Below are 22,259 nucleotides of genomic sequence, written 5' to 3'. Positions count from 1 at the left end.
GTAACTGTATAACCTTGAAAGCGCAGCTTCTAGTTGTATTTTGTCTGTTGTCGCTTGGATCAGTGTACGTGTTTCTCTTTAATTCCCCAAGTCCTCGTTGTATTTACCTAATTGAAGCATCTCGTTTGCAATTTCTTGAACTACTTGTTTTTTGATTATCATATATAACTGTCTATGTTGATGAAATAACTTTTGTGTTCGTAAATTATCTCGTAATGTCAAATTTGTCTGTGATCTAAAGCAATATAGGATGTAACATCATACTGCAACCTCAGGATCGACGCAGAATGAGGTAACCGGCGAAATCTATGCTCACGTCCTTTTTTCCTGATCATGATTGATAGTAAAAACGGTAGGAGGTGAACGTTGGACAAATCCTTCTTATATACTTTCCATAAGATAATATATCATCAAACCCTATTATCATGGTGCCAAATAAAGTGAAAATAACTACGAAAGTCTATTTTCTGAGTCAAATCCACAGCGACAACTACGTCGTTGTTGTGTTGCTAACAATATATAACTAACCTATCCTGTGTCGATAGATAACTTAGTTTTAGAATCATAAGTACATTTTTTGTCTAAAAAAAGCATGAAAATGTCGATCAATAGCTTTAATCAGTAAATAATGCGTAGTTTAGCCTAAGTTCACTTTGTTTGGTAATAATCCCAGTTAAAAATTTAAGATTATACTTTTCATGTGCTTAGTTCCTAGTTTTTTATTTTTCTTTCCGAAGAGCTGATCTCCAAGTAGACTAGGAAGTTCAGGACCATTGTCAAACCAGAGCCTTCCGCGATAAAATTAATCTTGTGACTGACATCCTGACATGTCTACCAAAATTACATTCTGTGATGATTTTAAGTGGTTATCGGATTTTTATTCAGATTCCCAGTGAAACATTGGATTGAATGCCCAGCGTATTATACTAATTTCTGAAAAATGAATGGGTGGATGTAATTACTGTGTTATTTAGCTCAAGTTGTTTACTTCTGAATAAAGATATAGAATGTCGTTGAAACCATCTTTCGATTACATCAGTATCTGGTTGTATTAGTTCAAAGTTTAACAGCCCTAAAGTTTTAACTGTACTTGTGCTCTCTATTTTCGCACTATAGTCCTAACTTCGGGTAATGATCGCGAAAGTTTTAGGACTTATTCACCATAATGTATCCACTATCCGGATAATGTTCGCTGATATTATATTCTAATATTAACCTCGTTTTCCCAATCAGAGGGGAGTATTTCGTTGTAACGTTGTTCGTGAACGGGAATATAGGACTTATAGCTTTAATAATATAACTTGAAATCTCATGTCGTCTTTTGTTGCTCTGTAATTATAACTCATACACATCTTTTTCCAAATTTCACTTGTGTGAAGTGTTTTTAAAATGTCAGACAAATATTACACGTAACGTAAACGCCGAAGTAAAAGTGGTCTGAGTATTTGTTATCGAATAATGACTTAGATTTATAAAATCTACTTACTTGGAGCAATATTATTGTTTTTTAATGGGATATTATTACCTAATCTGTCTACCAAGACTTCTTTGTTACTGAATGGGTAGTAAAGTCTTTAGAGGTTAATTTATCTATCTATCTGGGTGAAGTATTTGAGTTTTTGGTCACTTTGCAATCAGAGTTAGTTATGAACATATATGACGTACACCAGTCGATTGATAAGCCTAGCATATATTTTTCAAAGTTTCTTATAAAAATATCAAATTCAACTATCATAGATATGTCCGGATTTCTTGAAATGCCAACTCGTAACACGAAATGCAACCGACTTTCAGTTATTGAATCCGTTCAAGACCCTGAGACCATAGTAATCTAAACTAGTTCCTCCATTAACCTGGTTTATCTATTAAGTGAAAACTAAAGATCGAACTTGTCTTTTGTCGTTATTTTTGTAGCTTTTAAAGAAGTTTATATAATTGTTTTTTAACTTTCTGATCACGACTTTGGAGATTTCACTTTTTTGGTCAATTTTATTTTATACTGCGTTCTACACAAATTTGTCTCGACTAATCTGTAGCATTTATGTTATCGATTTTTAGATACGAAGTGCAGTCTACACTGAATAGTTGTTTGTGTATAATGCATCTACAGAAATACAGAGTCTGCTTGTTGTTGACGCTTCTCAATATCTTTGATCACCCTTAAGACATAGAGAAACTATTTTTGACTTATACTTTTGCTTACTAAATTGTCCTGAGTAATGGTTTTGCAATATCAACCGTTTCAAATTGTTTTCCAGTTGTTTTAGCTGATTATCGTTTGATCACAGGGTTTTTTAATCACATTTCTCTTTAATTTCATCCTCTACACGTTCACTCAAATAAAATTGTTTCAATACTCAATAACGGCAACATCAACAACATACTTATAGGTTAAATCCAATAATAACGTCTAGACAATCAGAGTTTCTCAAACTCTCGAAAACCTCCTGTTTAGCTAACTAATATAGTTAGTGTCACTAAGCCATTAAAAATAATGAATAATTCAACTTCCCCAAAGTGCCGCTCATTCGATAAAGAAATGGATCGAATAGATATTCAGTGTAGTTTTGTAAGTTGAGAGGTCACTTTTCGTGATCTTGGTACTTTTATAACGTTAAAGTCTACGTAGTTGTAAAAACCTGCATAACGAAAATGTGAAAAGATAAGATTACTGTATTTTAAAAAATGGAACAATGTAGTCTAAGTGATTGAAATGTAACTATCGCACGTTTATCAGATCATTTTTAAGGATATTTGCTGAAGAGTTAAAAAACAACGTAAATATGAAAAGATAACCACACTTAGTTTTGCTTCAGAATTTTCTGACCTTAGAGTTGTTTGTGGAACGATTGAGTCATAAATATCCTGTTTTTTTAATTCTTACTGAAAACGTATTTTAAAGTGATAACTAACTCAATGTTTACTTTTTTAACCTTTAAATGTTTTTTAGTCAACTGTAATACAAAATGTTGCCAACTTTTCATTGGTCAGATTATTTGGTTTTCGGTATTTCACTTATTTGTTACTCCCTGATTGGAATTTATCATCGATATCATGATGTAATTTTTGGGAAATTAACTAATTGTTTTCGTGGTATCAACTTTCAACCAAAAGTGAGAAAGAAAATGAACGTAGAAGAATTATTCTTAGGTGATCGTAATTTGACATTGTTACCTATTGTTGGAAGTGTAATGGCCAGTTTTTTATCAGCTGTCGGTATATTGGGCACTGCATCTGAAGCTTATCAATGTGGTATTCAATTTATTACATTGGTTGGAGGTTATTGTATTGCATTTCCATTAGCTGCATATGTTTACATGCCAGTATTTTATAAGCTCAGATTGAACAGTGCTCATGAAGTTAGTTGATTAATCTTGATATGTATATTTCGTTGTCTGCTGTATTGCTAACCGTATTACCCTAAATCTTGAATTAACTCTTAAACTTCTTTTGGTGGCTTATTATCTATAACATGAATTTACATAGATCATGGGAGAAATACGAGTTATACAATCTCATAGTCACATTTGTTGCAAACAAATGGATGATCATAGAAGTATATGTGGTCGGAAAATTAACGTAATAATTTTACGCAACTCATATATTACGTACGGATTTATATAATCAACCAACTTGTTTATATAAAAATGAAGTGACACTGAACGATTGTCAAAATCAAAGTATTCGAGGAGGTGTAATTCAACCACTACAGTCACCAATCTACTAATAGAATACAAAGTCATCTGGATACTGTTTAATTTACACCCCACTCTGCAATTTATCGCGCACTTGCTACAGCTGTAGATTACAGTTTAATATTTAGATACTTACACTACTAATGAAGTGGGAATACTTGTTATTCCCCCGGTTCCATACATTTTTTATTGCAAAGCACTATATTAGTCGTTGAGCAGTTTGAAAGATCTTTTCATTGCATACTTGGGAATTTGAAAATCTTAATTCAAGAAGGTTACTTTCCTACTAAAGTAGAATATTAATAACTTAACTTACATATATCGTTTGTTAGTGTTCTGATTTGTAACAGATATTCGTCATAAATGTTAAGTACTTACTTAGTTTCTAGTCTTACATTAAAAGTTTTGTAGTTTTAGCTCTTAGTAAGCCTATTCACTTGTGCTTCTGTTGGTTTTGTCAAAATTACAATAACATTTTTCATACGTTACTATTCCTTAAAGTGTTTATGTTATTTAACAACGTTTTTATAAATAATTCATTGATGAATGATCTGTAAACAATTTGTATTGTGTTTGTATTTCGTTTAAATTTTATTAAATAGTATTTAGAAATGCGATTTGGAAAACTTGTTCGATGGACAGCTTCACTTGTGTTCTTATTACAAATGGTATGTCAATTGTTTTACGGAAATCATTTGTTGAGTCTTATGGTTACACAAACAATTACTTTAAAATAGTACCATTTAAATGAGAACTGAAAAATTACGGGTTCTAGGTAAACATTTTCAGTTGTTCTTCAATAAGCAGAAAACTGGGGTATAAGTTGATTACTTGAAAAAAAATATGCCGTCAAGTGAGATTTATCTTAGTTAATACCTATCATTCCTTGGTTTATAAACTCTGTTGAAATACGAGATATGTAGAAATTATTTGATTCGAAGGTAGATTTCATCATATACTAACTCAAATATCGGCGAACATCGAATAACTTTGTCCTGTTAGTTTGAGACTTCTCGGCAGTGCATATCGAAAATATAGGATCTTAAAATCTTTGCACAATCCCCCCATTTCTGTTCATTCTTGTAAAGTTAGTGACATTTGTTTTGTTATTTGTACGATTAAATTTAGAGACACTTTTTCAAGTGACCTTACTTTTTTAATCCGATCCGCCTGGTGTGATAAAATTGTATGTCTCATAGGATTGATATAGTCACACACTAGTTGCTCACATAATTGTAACCATTGTCAAATTATTTAACTTTTATTATTTATCAATTATGCTGCAATATTCCTATGATTCTGAATGACATAAAATTACCATGTACCATATTTTTGGTATTCCATCAGTTAATCCTGTTTTACTAATGATCAGTCTCTATTATTTACTCTTTAAATTAATCTTTTGTTATCTATTTGCATATTTATTTACTGTGCTTTTCATTTTGCTTTATTACCTTTGTTCAAATTAACACTTGTAGACAGTTTACATTGCTCTTGCATTGTATGCGCCTGCTTTGGCATTCAGTCAAGGTGAGTTATTGTTTTGTTAACTTGAAAAAATGATCTAAGAGATTGATTATTTTATCAGTATTTATTATTTTTATTCATACACACATGCTTCGATTGGTTACTTGTTCCTTGGAACTGTGACCATTTCTCGTCAAATTAGTCGCTAGATATTTATATGTATATTACAAAGTAACATTTTTGCATGGATCACGTGAAATTTAGATCATGTTTATGTTCATTAGAAAATGTTCAACTCATTTGTTTAATTAATTCAATAATGAATTTAATTCTGTTATGTTTTTTTGAGAAATCTTTTCTATACTGATCTATTTCTTTTGTTATTTATATTGATTTGAAGTTAGTGGTCTACCCATTTGGATATCGATATTGTCTACTGGTTTGGTGGCTACATTCTATACAGCATTTGTAAGTTAGATTAACTATAATGTGATAATAATAACTTCACCATTGATTGAAAATTATTATTATTATCATCAGCTTTATTCAATATTATATTTTTGGTACAATATAGAATTCTCAGCGCAAAGTATTTCAACAAGTTTCCGTTTCTTTCTTCTTGGTCGGTCCTGGTGATAAATATTGAGTGATCGCCAGTTAGATGTTAGCAGTTCAGCAAATGAACACCTGAATAATGTGCATTCTTTTGGCTGTATATTGCCAGCAACCACGTTGGCTCTTACTGAGTTTTTTGTAACTTTGACAACGAAAGGTTGTACACTTTTCAGAAACGCATCAGAATAGCTTATGCGATGAATAGACATAATGACATATATTAAAACAAACAAAAATAGATAACTTGTTGAAATATCTAGATGGCAGGAACAGGTAGCCCAGATGCTTAAGCAGGCCGCCCTTGTTGGATCAACTCATCATATGTTGATACATCTAGTAATTAGGTTAAACAATGAATGTTTTATAAGTTAAGGAATACTTGAATTCTCAGAAAAAAGTTTTGATTAGTCCATGTGTAGCATGTATCTAGTGGCAAATTAGTGGTTAACGTGTTATGTCCCAATAAGAATAATGATTGGTAATTTTTGGGATCCATTTGTGAACCAATACTATGCGTATATTTTTATCGTATAATTCTTAAATAACTGAATTATCCATATTCATGTCTCTCTTATCATAAGCTTTATTTTAACCTATGAACTGTTATTATACGATGTACCATTCTTGAGTTATTCCCTGTCTATTGATCACTATCTCCCACATTCACAGCCACATTTGGCCAAATCTTGTACAAATGTTGTTTCCTATTTTATGGTACGATGTGGTCTGTTTGGTTGGTATACGAACCCCGTATGTTGAGATTGTTGTTCTGGACTTAACTAACTGGGCTAGGCGGAAAGTAGGACCAATTAGGACTCTAGACTGCTCGTACGTGTTTTATGCGTCACTAGTTTGATCGATAATTCACTGCTCTCCAATTGGCGGTATCATTACGTTATACATTAACAGAGCACACAGGTCACAAGTTATAACAATTGGCAACGGGGATGGGATCCCAAAAACTACCACTCAGTATTGTTATAGAGACATAACATAAACAATGAACTACATATTCGGGCTTTGCTTTATCCGTTTGGATTCAAGCAACTGAGTAATGTCAACATCTGTTATAACCTAAGAGATTACTGTAACCAATGCTAAAAGAAGTTAGGTGATAGTCGATAATTTGTCTCAATGGTTTAGATGCAGCCGTTCTTCACCTTCCTTTGGATCTGGGGATTAAATACTACCTTCTATTTTTTTATTCCGTGAACTCATTCTCCGATTATCTTGTCTATGCCTAATGTTTTCCATTACCGCTGATATTATTACAACTTCTATGACTTTGGTATTGGTTTTAATGATTTCATTTCACCGTGCTGATTTGATGTGGCAAATTAAACTGATGCACAGGTTATACGTTGCTTATGACTAACTGACTAGTCATCACGCCTCAAGTGTGTCACAAAGATATGTGTATGAATACTTGCACTTGAAGAATAAGTTAAGTTACCTCTTTAGTGTGAACGGAAACATTCAATTATATTCACCTCGTATTACAAATCATATGAAATGGAGACTTTTCGTCTCACTCGTTGATTTAAATTTATTTTACTTGAAATAAAAAAATATATAAAAGCAGGATGCGGAGAAGGGTCGAAAATGAAAATTACTGTAAAGATCAAAAATCGGTGGAAAATACCCATTAAACATTACATAATTCATCTATATACATTTGTTAGTTGTTGAAAGAGTTTTTAAGCTGACCCATTAGATGTGTAAAAGTTCATGAATATTAAAGCAAACAGCTTAATAGAAATTTGTGGAAGTAAAATTATATCTGTAGTAATCTCGCCGATTGATGTTCAATTTATTCCCAGACTTCATTTATTCTCTAAATTTTAATAACAATAAGACGCGCATTCATACAGACACCTCCACATGTCTCACGTTGAACATATTACATAATAAATAACTCACATTCTTACTGTATACAGACTTGAAATCTGAATATTATTGGACAAGTGTTTTATACTGAATTGTTTCTGACTGTGTTTATCTTTGGTTAATTCCTTGAATAAGCTTATCTTACTGAGCGACACATCAGAACTACTTAAAGTCTCGTTCCCTTCTCTTTTAAATATCAAAATTTCTATTCATTTAGTTGCTGATTTCGTTTTGTTTCAAAAGAGCTTTCGTTTCTTTTTTGCTCGCCTATTTTATCGAATTAGAGATGACATATTCTTTTGAATTGCGCTAGAAACCAATATGAGACACCATGGTAATATGACCACAGGTGATAACTAGATATGTATACTGGAGGACTGTTTTTTTTCGGTGTCACTATTACAAATATAATGAATGATATGAGTGAAATGTATGAATTTATAATAATCTATCAAATATGAATTAGTCTAATCAGTAGTTGACAGAAATGGAATTTTCTCTGAAATAATCCATCAAGATCTTACATTTATTATGAATTTTCCTTTCTTTGATCTACTTCATAAATTGGTAATGATTATTTCCTGTTACACTATTAACAGTACAAATTGTAAAAAATTCTAACAGCAATGTTTTTTTCGTTTTGTTTTGTTTTGCCTATTTAAAATTTCTTTAGGGAGGTATTCGTGCAGTAGTATGGGTTGATCTTTTCCAACTAATTGTTCTCATCAGTGGCTTTTGTTTAATCACACTATTAATTACTTTAAAAGTTGGTGGATTCCAACGTCTATGGGGGATAGTAATAGACGGTCAGCGTGTTCAATCTTTCGAGTAAGAGCGTTATGTGATAAGTTTAAGTGAGTTTTTACATTTAGAGTTTCACATCACTGACTGAATTTCTTTAGATAGCTATCAAAAAACAGGAAGATTGAACAGCTATTTCGTCCTAGTGTCCCTGCTAAGGTCGTCTATGTCCAATGCTGAGTGGTCCTATACTAGGACGATCCAGCTGTTCAATGTTATCTAGTTTTATAGTGTTGTCTAGGAAAACATGGTCCGTAGTATAAAATTTAAAGTTCAACGATCGTTGTAAACGGCCGATTGTTATAATTCTCTCTTATTACAACCCAGCCATTCCTATTGCTTACTATTCTCAGACACCAATTCACTTGACAAGTAAGCAAATCAGAACACGGTTGAACAGGAAAGAGATTATATTCCAAATAACAAGGTTAGATGGAAGTAAGAAGCATAATAGGAAAAACGTTAGTATATTCATAGTTTTTACGGGAGAAGATTTCTAAAGTGTTCTCCAAGTAATCGTGCATTGAGCATGCTTTAATCCAATCTATGTCCCGATAACATCGATAATGACTTTTTTTATATATCTGGATTGTAACCGTTAAAGTATTATTTATGTTTGAAGATCATTTACAGTTTTTCCCAAGAGCTTTTTTATATTGATCCAAAGAATTCCTTAACTTTCATTCGTCTTGTTTTCACCGATTATAAAATAATTGATATATGCAGGAAAATCGAACAAATTGACGCAGTTTCACTTGATTTTATTAGGTCTTTTTTTCCATTGATAATGTTTTAAAACTCAGTCTTTTTAGGTGATTTTCAAGAACATCTCAAATTTCTCTATACAAACTCATGACACGTCATTGTTATAGGTTGCATAGAAAGTTTCTCAGGATTTTGTGCCTTTTGAATTGTTGATAATTGAACTAAGCACAGTTGTCAGGCAGATAGTGTTCGATTATGTTGTAAGTGTTTCATGTTATCGCATTTAGTTTTCGAATCGTATAGCCAGAGCTGACACGTATCACGTTTTATTTGTAAGTTGTTTTACATGTAAATTTCAGCTTGTATATCATTCTCGTCAATAATGTAATCTAGCTATCTTCATAGTTAGTCCATAGTTTTCGCTTCAGTTATATATATATATATACTCAGTAGGTTTGAAATAAACCTGTAGATACTGAAATTAGAATATAATTTTTACATATTTTTCAAAGCATGAAAGTGATTGCATCATTTCTCTTTAATCACGTTGATATATTAGTTTGCAGAAACCGTTGACCAATGATTTGTACCGTTGATTTCCGTTCATTCAATTACCAGTTCATTCTCTATAGATAATACGCCTTGTAACGTTGAACAACTCTGCATAAACCACATACTTTTGAGTTTGTTACACTAACTTATGTGTTGTTAATGAGTTACTTTTTGTGCTCAGTTAACTGATATTGAACGTGAAGTGACTTTAGATAAAACTTCCGGAGTTTTTCACCATACTTCCTTGAATATACCACATGGTTTAAATATTTTTATTTCGAAATCTATGTATCCTTGAACTGAACCTATACTTTCAAAATAAATTAGAATAGCGTTTCTCCTTATCTTGAGCATCGAGATAGACTATATCAAAAGAAGTTAAAACAAAACTTTCATCCCCCTTTTTTTCTAAATTTCTCGTACTGTTTTGCCCTTACTTCTGACATTCATCATCATACTCTTACATAACTATTGTTTATATTTAACTTGTAATGAAAGTTTTTCTATTCTTTGATTTCCTGATTAGATGTTGTGTAGTTTGGTGGCTACTAATCTAATTGTTCTTATTTTTGTTTGTAAATATTCACTTACTTACTTTACTTACGTCAGTTACTCCTAATGGAGCATAAGCCGCGGACCACCATTCTCCAACCTACTCTGTCCTGGGCCTTCTTTCCTAGTTCCATCCAATTCTTGTTCATTTTTCTTATGTCTGTCTTGTGACGCAGTTGGGTGCATTTCTCAATGTGTGTCCTATCTACTTCCAGCGCTTCTTCCTGATTTCTTCCTCCGCTGGGATCTGGTTTGTTCTCTCCAACAGTAGGTTGTTGCTAATAGTGTCCGGCCAACGGATCCAAAGTATTTTGCGTAGACAACTGTTAATAAACACTTGTATCTTCTGGATGATGGCTTTCATAGTTCTCCAGGTTTTCGCCCCATACAGTAGAACTGTCTTGACATTTGTATTGAGAACCCTGACCTTGGTGTTGGTTGCTAATTGTTTTGAGTTCCGGATGTTCTTCAATTTTAAATATGCTGCTCTTGCCTTTCCGATCCGCCCCTTCACATCTGCATCGGATCGACCGTGTTCATCAATGATGCTGCCCAGATATGTAAAGCTTTTTACATCTTCCAAATCTTTTCCGTCAAGTGTGATTCGACTGTTGCATGCTGTGTTGTATCGGAAAATCTTGCTTTTCCCTTTGTGTATATTGAGACCTACTGTAAATATTTACTTTGATAATTATAACTAGCCGATACTCTTCTTTTGGATTATGTCGTCAATCTGCCGACATCATTGTTATAGTCGATTGTAGGATCATATCGTTATTATGTAACACTACCATTTGATTGATATTATATTATTATTGCGAAACATATCAATGTACAGCGATTGATGCAAAATTAACTTGTTAAAAATTCTTGTACTGTTAATTCGAACAAAATTAATTGAAAAGAACAATTTCAATGTTCTGTTGTCTTTCTCAGCAGTGCGCATCCACGACCTCGCCCCCTGCGAGATTCAAACCAAGGACCTACTGGTTTCGCGCGCGAGCACTGGATGTGCACTGCTGAGGAGTCCCACAATAGGACGAAATGGCCGTCCAGTGCTTCCAGGTTTTCCATGGTGGTCTAGCTTCAACTCATTCATGATCTTAACCATTGAAATTACTACAATCTCCACAAAATCCATCTGGTATTGTCTTTCTGTAATAAATTCATTCTTAGAATAATCCAATGTTTCATGAAATCAACTCTAAGTTACGTCGTAGAAAAGAAAATTTTCTTTATAGAATTCTTTTCATTCTTTAAATTTATTTTTACTGATTAACAATAACACAGGTTAGAAATTCTGTTGACATTATTGCTAACTTGTTTAAGATGAAGTAGGAACTATAAAGAAACCAATACTTGAAAGGGTATTTACCAATTAAGTATGGTTTTCTATCCTTAGGTTAACGTAAGCTGTATTTCTACCGAATATTTTTTCGAGCTTAGGAATTGACTTGAATTACTTATTATATTTAATAATGATGTATTATGTGAAATGGAGATGATTTAATTGTTTTAAACTCGGTAGATTGAAAACGGATTCACTTTGTATATTCCATGTTTTACTATTTCTTAACTTTAAGTATTTATTGTTTGACTTGCATTTTTTTGGTATATTTATCTAACGGTTATCTTCAATAATTTCCTAGACATTAATTATGGATAATTCATTTTGCGAAAAGTATAGTCTGTGGATTGACTACTATGGAGTTTTGAGGGAGTCAGGTTACTTGGTTTCCTCATAATTTGTAATACATACTCTTAAGAGTATTTGACTTTGTTTGATTAGTTAGTACCTTTTTTCAGTTAATCTGTAATGGATGTTGAGTAGATTCATATCAAAATTATTTTGTGATTAACTACTTACTTACTTACTTACGCCCGTTACTCCCAATGGAGCATAGGCCGCCGACCAGCATTCTCCAACCCACTCTGTCCTGGGCCTTCTTTTCTAGCTCCATCCATTTCTTGTTCATTTTTCTCATGTCTATTTCCATTTCTCGGCGTAATGTGTTCTTTGGTCTTTCTCTTTTCCTTTGGCCTTGAGGATTCCATGTGAGGGCTTGTCTTGTGACGCAGTTGGGTGTTTTCCTCAATGTGTGTCCTATCCACTTCCAGCGCTTCTTCCCGATTTCTTCCTCCGCTGTGATTAACTAACATGCATCTATATACTACTTTGATAAAAAGTCCCATTCTTTAAAATTTTCTTCCCAAGTGCTTAATTATTCATATATTATTCTAGTTTTAGTATTGATCCTTTTAAACGACATACATTATGGACTTTAATTATTGGTGGGACCGGATTGGTTCTTAGTATATTCGGTGCTAATCAAACACAAATTCAACGTTATATGGCATGTCGAGATTTAAAAACTGCTCGAAGGTATGTTATTTTCTTGGTTGTGCTCAGTTTTGTAGTGTTCATCAATATTCCCTATTGTGTATTTTGTTAGAGACTGTGTTGGAATACTTGACTGATTAGTGAACTGACGAAACTAGTCCACTATACGCATGACGGAGAATTATGAGTACTTTTTTCGTAGATCTCAAGCAATAAATAGATAGTTTATTATTCGTTGTCGTGTAGCGTGCAATAGTTTTTTAATGACTAACAAAGTTATTTGAATAAGAATACAATCAACTTGCACCAATATATCTTTGTCACTAAAGATTTCTTGGGAATCATATCGATAAAGGGTGTATTGTATTGTTTTGTTCTAACTAACTATGATATCAGGTGGAAGGGTGACCATATGGTTGGTATCGATATGTGGAGTATATGTATAGTGAATATGATCTTAGGCATTTGCTTCTAGACTCACCCTGGACAACTGAGATAGAAAACAGTTGTTTGCAAGAGCGCTTTCATTATCCTAAGAAGAACCAGACATTGTTACAAAGCATTATACAAATAATCAATCTCTGAATATAGTACAGAAATACTTATAAAGTAGAAATTGCACCATAACTTTGCCTGTAACTCTTCTACAGTTACCAGCAGCAATGGCCGCCAGCTTTCTAGTCCTTGCCGTCTTTACCGGATGATTGGGTCTCTCTACGACCCACATAAAGCCAAAGGATCAGTTCCGGACACGGTATGTTCCGCTAGAGCACACATGTTACCAGGAGGATGACTCCACGGACCCAGGTCGACTCCAGGCGCCAACCGAGGCTGGGCCTCCTCACCACACCAGCCTTTACGGACCAATGCAAGATGGGTAGCAGTCAGATGTGGCCGTTCGCACCTACTACATAGTGCTATGCCAAGTACATTTATCAGCGCACAACAGCCTAGCTGGAGACCCGAAGTTCTCGGCGACATTTTAGCCGTAGCATCATACAGACACTACGTTACTGGCGGGAACCACGAAGAGGTAGTCGTCACGCAACTACAACCCCAAAATGTGTTGATAGATGACGAAGCATTTGGCTACCTTAAAAGAGTCGTAGTTACTCCCGCCTAATCTTTCATACAGTTCTGATAATCTAGCCTTTCTCATTGTACTATTCAAATTTATCAGGTGACTTATTATTTCAACTGTCACATAATAAGCAATTCATCAAATATCATAAACACAATCAAGGATCTTTCACTGTTGCTAATTGTAACAGTTCACATATGTATTGTTTTAACAGATCAACATTTTATCAATAAAACGTCATTCCTTTGAATTCATTTTTATTCATCTAACAAGGAAAAACCGTGAATCATCTTTTCATTTGATATTTCTTCCTTTATATATATATATTTCTCGCTTCACAGAGCTATATTACTAAATATTCCATTGACAAGTGTATTTTTGGCAGTACAATTATTCACTGGCTTAGCTATTTATGCTTATTTTGCTGGTTGTGATCCAGTATTAAATGGATCTATTAAACGTTATGATCAAATATTACCCTACATAGTAATGATTTTATTCGATGGTGTGCTACTTGTTCGTGGAATATTTCTATCAGTTATATTTGCAGCTGCTTTAAGGTGAGTCAACAAAACATTGATGATAGAAATATTAAATGACTTCATTTGATATTTAGAACTGGTTATCGGAGTTGAAAATTAGCTCAATTCTTAAAATGTAAACTCTTTTTCAATGTTATTGCTTCGTTTTAGGAAATCACAAGACACTCTATTGGAACGTACACAGAGGTTAATGAAACCAAATTTTCGACTTAAATAATTTAAACATCATTGAATTTCAACTGATACGTTTTACATTGAAATTATTATCATTTTTGTTTACTATCACAAATATTCTTGGATTGGTTGAAGTTAGACATTAATACCGTTGGATGCCGGCTCAATGGTCTAATGGTTAAGTGCTTGCGCGCGAAACCAGTGTGTCCTTGGTTCGAATCCCGCGGGGTGCGGGGTCGTGGATGCGCACTGCTGAGTCCCATACCAGGACGTAAACGGCTGTCCAGTGCTCCCAGGTTTTACATGGTGGTCTAGCTTCAATTGACTCATGATTTCAACCAGTGAAATATTCTTTGTTTTATATTCATACGAAAAGTATATCATATTATTGGACTAATTTCTTTATTTATAAATTTGCTATGTTTGAAGAGATTACGAGTTCATCTAATCTGAGAATGGAACGAGAACTCTGTGACACAATAACAAATAAGCTAGCTATTCCGATGCGTCCTAGCCCAGTTAACTAAAGAGAGAAGTCTTAATTCGAAAGAGGGAAATATATTCTACAAGCAGCCAGAATCATGAACAACCTTGACGACAAGTCTAGTCGGAAATACACTCATTTATATAGTGTATCATACACCGATTTTTGATTAATGATTAAAATAAAACTACATATATGAAAAATACTTAGGGTTATAATAAATTATATGCTGATGAGTATAGTTCATGTTAACTTATCATATGTTATACAGAATAAAATATCACTCTGGTTATCGTTTTTGTAGCGAGTTAGTTTTCTACGGGATGGGGTCGCTAACCCCATGCCCAACCCTCCTCCTTTATCCGGGCTTTAAACCGGCAGTAGCCGTCGGAGGGACTCCAGGCGGAGTTAAAATATCACTCTAGGAAACAGAAACAATAACTACACTGAATAATCATTACATTGAATTAAAACGGAATTAATGTTGAACAGAAATTATAATGATTAAATCAATCTAATTTTAACTTTTCTTTCCATCATATCAAACTTCATGCAGTAAAATGCTAGAAAACTAAAATAATGACCACAGTGGAAAAGAAAGAATAAGAATTACAGAATATCTTCTTGGATGCATAGTTTGCACATATGCCAACATGAGACTGATCAATTACAGTCCTAAATAACAATGGGGAGATACAAGTAAAACAACACCAAGTGAATTTAAAGTTCTTGGTATTATTTACTTGAATATTCCCATTGATAGTTAGAACTGAAATTGATCTATCTCTTATTGGGATATTGTGCGTATTGCTTCGATATTGCCTTAATTCACAAGCATTCTAAGCAAAGATGGATAGTGGCTATCAGGACTCAGTAGCTAAGTGGATAACGCGATGGCGTTGGAAGTGAACCGTACTGGGTTCAAGTCGCGGAGTGAACATCAATTCTACGATGCAGGTACATCCGGCTGATGAGTCCCAAATAGAACGAAACGTGCGTCCTAGATTGCACTGATAGCCACTATCTATCTTTGCTTAGAATATCGTCTATTTCCTAAGTCGATTCACTTTCTGAATTTAACCTACTTTTATTTTCTACATCTTTGGCGATTTTCTAACTCAGTAGTTTGTCCTTATTTTAATTATTACATCTTGTTTTAACCAGTTGACCGTGCAACAGTAAAGTAATGATGGATAATCACATTTAGCGGAAACTGTAAATCTTATCGAAACAACTTCTTAGACCTTGTTTATCATTCATTTTGTACGAATATAAACTAGATATGTGATTGACATTTAAATTAATTTATTTTAAACATCTGTATAAATTGAGTTTTTGATCTAGTTTATTACCGTCACCATGACAATATAGTGTTATGTTATGTCAATCGCTACCTGAATATCTTAGTGGTAAAGTTTAATAGTTGGAAGCCAATGGATACGAGTTCGAATCACATAAGGGGCGTCAAGTTCTTTAAGATTATAGATACATTTTGCTGATGGGTTCAAATTAGCACAAAATCTGCAGATTATCTACAACCACCTAAATGTTTTATCGATTATCCGAACAAAACTATTCAACTGTATTCTGATCTTGAAAACTTTGTTGAAGATATTTAGTTTTCGATTTAACTTTAATGAACTATTTTATAACGTCTAAGTATCATCGCTTCATTAACTCACGTCAAGTAATATGCTATTTGTACATAAAAGAAAATCTAACTTATGTCAATTTTGGAAAATGTTGAATATTTGAGCGAATAATTGTTTTTAATAACATCATCATCAGGCTTTACAGTCATACCTTAAGTGAATATTATAAACCTCCTACAGTCCCTCTCCCTAATATCTTTTGTTTACATCTTTCTTAATCCTCACGTTCATCTTTCTCAATTTACATGGATTTTTAAAAAAAAATCGTAATTACCATGGTAACACCCCTCTTATTATTGACATATTTATTATATTCATACAACGATATTATTATTACCTCGATTAATATGACGAAATTCTCCTACTATGTACTCTAATCACACCGTTGTTTTTTCTCATTTTCATTTTTACTATATTACTATTATACTGATTGTGACTGTTAAGTCGGCTTTCGGAGAACTTCAACGTAGCCCTCAGAGGCCCTAGAGGAGCCCAAGAGTCGTAGCCAATCAGAGCATGATGGAGCATTCTAGAATTCCAACGCGGCGTTCTACTATTGGCCAGTAGCATAATATGTCGTTAACGGATTGGCCGAAATATGATGTTGATTTAACAAACGTTAACATCTTGAAATACCCATGTTTTCTGTACAAAAACGAACCTTGGAGTAAAGTGTCTCTCTCATACTTTGTTTCTTCTTTCTGGTGTTCAGGTCGCTGTATAGTTCTAGTGTGCAGGTTATCAAAATAGCTTAGGAACGAATATAGCGTCCAATCAACAAGACTTAACAGTGACTTGATACTTTACTTTAAATCATTTCTAACCTTTCTATTTAATGACTTTTCTAATTTACAAATAACACCGTTTCGAAATAATCTATGTAGTAACAGATGTAAATGCTCACTATTTTTTAATAAATAACTTTGTCGAATTCATGAATACATGCTTCATTTCAGCCTTTGTAAAATATCACAATAATTAAGGTAGGGTTTTGTTCTTTGAGCTGGATGGTTTGGTCGTGGAGCTTTCATCGTTCTTCTGATGATGTCGTTCAGAAGAACGACGAAAGCTCCACGACCAAACCATTCAGCTCAAAGAACAAAACTCCACTAAAATCATTCACCTGAGCTACAAATCTTCTCCATCATCTCACAATAATTAAAGACTTATAGACTGTAGAGACTGATAATATAGTTATTATAACAGAAACAATGATTCGATCAAATATTCTTCTATGAGGATTATGTGAATTGGTTCACTCAAATCGATTTTAAAAAAATCGATAAATTCTTCTATTCATAAGAAAATATTTTTTTGTATGTTTCTATGACATGTTACCAGTTCTTATTTATAGACTGAGTTCTATTCTAGAAGAATTTTAACTGTCATCATCATATTCAAGATGATAGTTTCTACTTAGTAATAATAATAATCACTCCAGAATTGTAAAAATGATTCTCTTTTTTTTTAAAAAAACATCTACTTCTCATAAGATTCTCAGATGTCTGAATCATCTTAACCAGATCTGTTATCTATTTTCATGTACCTTATGTAAGAGATCTAACTTTTTGACTTTACGAAGTATATTTTGGTTTTTTAAACAAAGATGGGCAGTGGCTAGCATTGGAATCCAAGGATGTGCTTTTTTTTCCTATTTAGAACTCATCAACTGGATGTACCTGCATCTCAGAGTTGATGTTCACTTGGAATGTGCATCCTGAATTCCACCGCTAACCACTATCCATCTTTGCTTAAAAAACCTTGTGACTTAAGGAAATATTGAGGTAATTTGTACAGGATGTACATATATCAATATGAAACTGATCAATTACAGTCCTAAATAACAATGAGAAGATACAAGTAAGAACAACAACATCAAGTGAACTGAATATTTTAGTTTATTTTAAAAAAAAATATTACCTTTAAGCTGATATTTGTTTTAGCCTGACTCGACCTAAGTTTTATTGATTTCTTGTTTATACACTAAATTCACGTAACAGCAACTATTTACGTGATTTTTTAGCTGATACTGTGATTATCGGCTTTATTTAATATTATAACGATGTTTAACCATGAACGATGCGATACTATGACAACTATTATATCTAGTATGACGTTGTTGATCAATCATTTAGGCCTATAGATTTGAACGGACTAATAAATTGATTGGAAACTATTTCATTTTTGACTGAAAAGCATATAGATGTATCTATATTACTAAGTGGTAACCACTTTTATTTTTGTCTTGTGATCAGTACTGATAGACATCTGTCTATTGAGTTCCATTTAAACAACTAGCGTTAGTCACTGCACATGGGATACACTATGTTTTGATATAAGATGGTTGTAGAAGGGCAGAAGCTGTATTGAACAGATCACTTACACACTTAGAACCTACCATTCCAGAGAATTAGGCTGGAGAGTGGCTGCACAAAATACAACGAAATCATATTGCCTATTTTATTAAATTGTGCTGGCACTATGTTGTTCTACTCACAATCAGTATCTCCATCAGTAAACTTTAAAATGATCATATCTCAACTTGCCTCAAAGACAGCTGTTGCTGACGGTGATGCCTTAATATTGTAGACTTACCCTTTTTACTATCGAATCGTGGTTTTACATGAATATTCTGAATTATAAAGTTTTCATTTGTACTAACTTCATCAGGACATTAAGCCTATGGCAAACGTGGTTTGTGAGTTGATATTAACGTCAATCCATCTGAGTTTCTTCACCAATCTCTTCTATTAATCAACTAACCACCTTAATTCAACTGCCATTAAAATAATACATTACGTTTCATGAATTTAGTTGGTATTTATTCTCAGAAATTAAGTTATTAAAGATGTTACTTTGCTTATGAATAATAATTCGATGCGTACTTTGTCCAAAAGAATTCAAGAACATTATCCGACATGGCTAAAAAGATGAGGCAACGGTTCAACAATTCACATCTGACCAATTTAATGTGTATTTACCAATTTACCTGCTCTTGTAGAGCTAGATATATAAGTCGTTCGATGCGTACTTTATCCAAAATAATAATTCAATCGTAAAACTCTCAAATGTTAGAGACATGTTCAAGTAGGATTTCTCCAAAAAGTTAATCTATACTTTAATTAATTCTTATTCATAACTGTACATCATTATATTCTGAACTATTTGTTGATGATGTTTGTTGTTCAGTAATGAAATCATGAAAGCTTCATCATTAAGTTATGACCTTCAGAGAACTCAATCTTTATATTCTCAATTTAAGTTACATTTATTCTTTATCGTTTACAGAAATAGTGGTATATTGTAGTGAATAAGAATATGGGTGAGGACAATCGAACTGCATTTAACACAAAATTACAGAGTTACTCGGTAAAATAGAAAAACACTATAGTAAATCGTCAGTTTGCAAAATATCAATCCGTCATATCAAACTGGACTGTTCCTGTTGCAATCAACAATCCATTGTCTCATATTTCATTGTTTATGCGTTTTCTTGCAAATTGCATTGTGTTCTCCCTCTTCCTTTCTTGATCTTCCCCCATCTTCTGTTGCCAGACATTACGTTTTTAACTTGCATCATATACTACTTACATCAATATAAGTAGCACGCACCACAATATTATTCTCATAGTAAGATTTCTCAGTAAATATGATTCAGTTAGATTGAATATCTACAATTCTACTTAAATGAATGCTAAAATTGTTTCTTTTATTTTGTAAACATTCATTACATAGTACTGTATCATCAGGTGTAAATAGTTTGGCTAATGTTTGCTTAGAAGATTTAATTCGACCATTGTATATTCATTGGAGACATGTGGATATCTCAGAAAGATCTAAATATCGGTTGGCCATATTTTTAGGTATGTTTATGTTTCGAAAGACTTTTCTTCATGTTAAATTTTATTTATTCGATTTCATTTCTTAAATCGAGTTAGTTAAAATATGATCATTTCTGTTCATAATCTAATCGATCGATTGTCAGTTTTCTTTTTTCATCCTGTATTCAGTTATTAAACCGATATTTCTTTTATGTGATATTATGTTCAGCAGTGTGCATCCACGATCCCGCTGCCCGCGAGATTCGAACCCCAGGACCTATCAGTCTCGCGCCAGTCGCTTAACCAACTAAACCACTGAGCCGGTATCCAACGGTGTTAATGGATTGATTGAAGTTAAACATTAATACCGTTGGATGCCGGCTCAGTGGTCTAGTTGGTTAAGCGCCTGGCGTGAGACTGATATTATATTGTTGAGAAATTATGATTAAGTGTTAATCCGTGATGTCAGAAGCATTACAGAATACCATGTTCTCTTATATATATTTCTCAACTTATCTTTGTCGTCTGTGACTATCTCACTAAACAACCCTAATATAAATGATAGAAAAGTCATTAATTTGTATTATTTCACAAAATGGTCGACTACTAAAGGAAAATGAATAAAACCCAGGTCTGACGTTTAAAGCAATTAATTGTTGCCATTGTACTTGAATTGATAGGTTCATGCTGATTTTTAATCCTTGTTAGTTATATTTCGTTTTAGGTCTCATTTTAAAAAACCTTCTTGTATATAATTTAGGATGATCTTATGTAATGACTAAATAATAGATCAGAAACGCGTGAAAAACTGCCACTGTATATATAGACCGTTTGATTTGTTTGTTTACCAGATAGATCATGTAAGTCCAATTGTAGTCAGACTGGGTTACAGTAAATCCTTTTTGTGCCTTCTTTCTTAACCTTTGAGTAACAATTTCTTCAATAGCATAACTTAGGAGTTGTAATTTTAGGAACAGTACTTTCTCCGAAGTGGTAGATATATTTGGACTTCTTTTCATGTCATTCATGTTTCTTAATGTGTTTCGCTGGATGTTTATTCCTACTAAGCGGGTTAAGTATATTACTCAATTCATCTACAATGGTGTCATCAGAGCAAATCACTCTAGATCGATGAATCGGGATCTTTACTAAATTTCTTTCGTATCTGATTGGTACAGCACTACACTGTCCAACTGTAGACTTTATATGTATCTCTCTCTTAAATATTCCACTTAATCTTCTTGTTAGTTGGACATCTAAAAACGCTATGCTATTACTCTGTTTTTCCTCAAATGCAAAAGTAATAGATAAATGAGTGTCATTAAATATTTTGAGTAAATTATCCTTTTCATGTTATTTTTCTGATACTATGAAAGTATCATCTTTATATAGACAATGATATACTAGACGACTAATTGTGTCTTTAAATGGTCAATTTTCTAGTTTTTTAAGAAAAAAGTCTGTCAGTAGCGGTCCCAATGGCTACAACATCCAATTGTATATAGTATTCATTGTCGAATCAGATGTGAAAATTCATCGTGTATTCAAGACTCAATTATTTTATTGTGGATACGGGAATTAAGGTTTGCAGCGAACTACTAGAGTAGCGTAAAGAAACCTTAATTCTCCTATCTGCAATAAAAAAGTTGATTCTTAGATGCACGACAAATTCTCACTGCCGGTTCAACAATTATTCGAACCCAGAACCTTAGATCTCGCGTGCGAACGCTTAACCTCTAGACCACTGAGCCGGCATCCAATGATGTTAATATCAAACTCCAACCAATCCACGATATTTCACAACCATCTTCCATCGTCTCCGGTGGGTAAACGCATCACACCCGACACGGTTGAACTTCACTGGTCACAACTTCTCACTGGAATTCTGAG

General features: G+C 33.2%; 1 protein-coding gene across 3 annotated transcripts in view; it reads left to right on the top strand.

The window, feature by feature from the left end:
* The window catches only part of SLC5A8_1 (Sodium-coupled monocarboxylate transporter 1), a 32,996-nt gene continuing 10,737 nt past the window's right edge, over positions 1–22,259 (top strand). Inside the window, exons 1-9 of one of the 3 annotated variants that reach the window (XM_051210131.1) lie at positions 1–64; positions 2,951–3,359; positions 4,298–4,363; positions 5,174–5,225; positions 5,563–5,630; positions 8,338–8,492; positions 12,517–12,657; positions 14,038–14,256; positions 20,284–20,411. In XM_051210131.1, the coding sequence (XP_051070081.1) occupies positions 2,967–3,359; positions 4,298–4,363; positions 5,174–5,225; positions 5,563–5,630; positions 8,338–8,492; positions 12,517–12,657; positions 14,038–14,256; positions 20,284–20,411 (1,222 nt within the window). In that variant the 5' untranslated portion in view covers positions 1–64; positions 2,951–2,966. Of the gene's footprint in view, positions 65–2,950; positions 3,360–4,297; positions 4,364–5,173; positions 5,226–5,562; positions 5,631–8,337; positions 9,575–12,516; positions 12,658–14,037; positions 14,257–19,125; positions 20,412–22,259 lie in introns of those variants that run through there. The other 2 variants (XM_051210133.1, XM_051210132.1) reach the window with 2 other exon arrangements.

This window comes from Schistosoma haematobium, chromosome ZW (genome assembly GCF_000699445.3).
Source record: "Schistosoma haematobium chromosome ZW, whole genome shotgun sequence".
Lineage (NCBI taxonomy): Eukaryota > Metazoa > Platyhelminthes > Trematoda > Strigeidida > Schistosomatidae > Schistosoma > Schistosoma haematobium.
The sequence above is the reverse complement of the archived record's forward strand: the minus strand, read 5'-3'. Positions and strand labels throughout refer to the sequence as shown.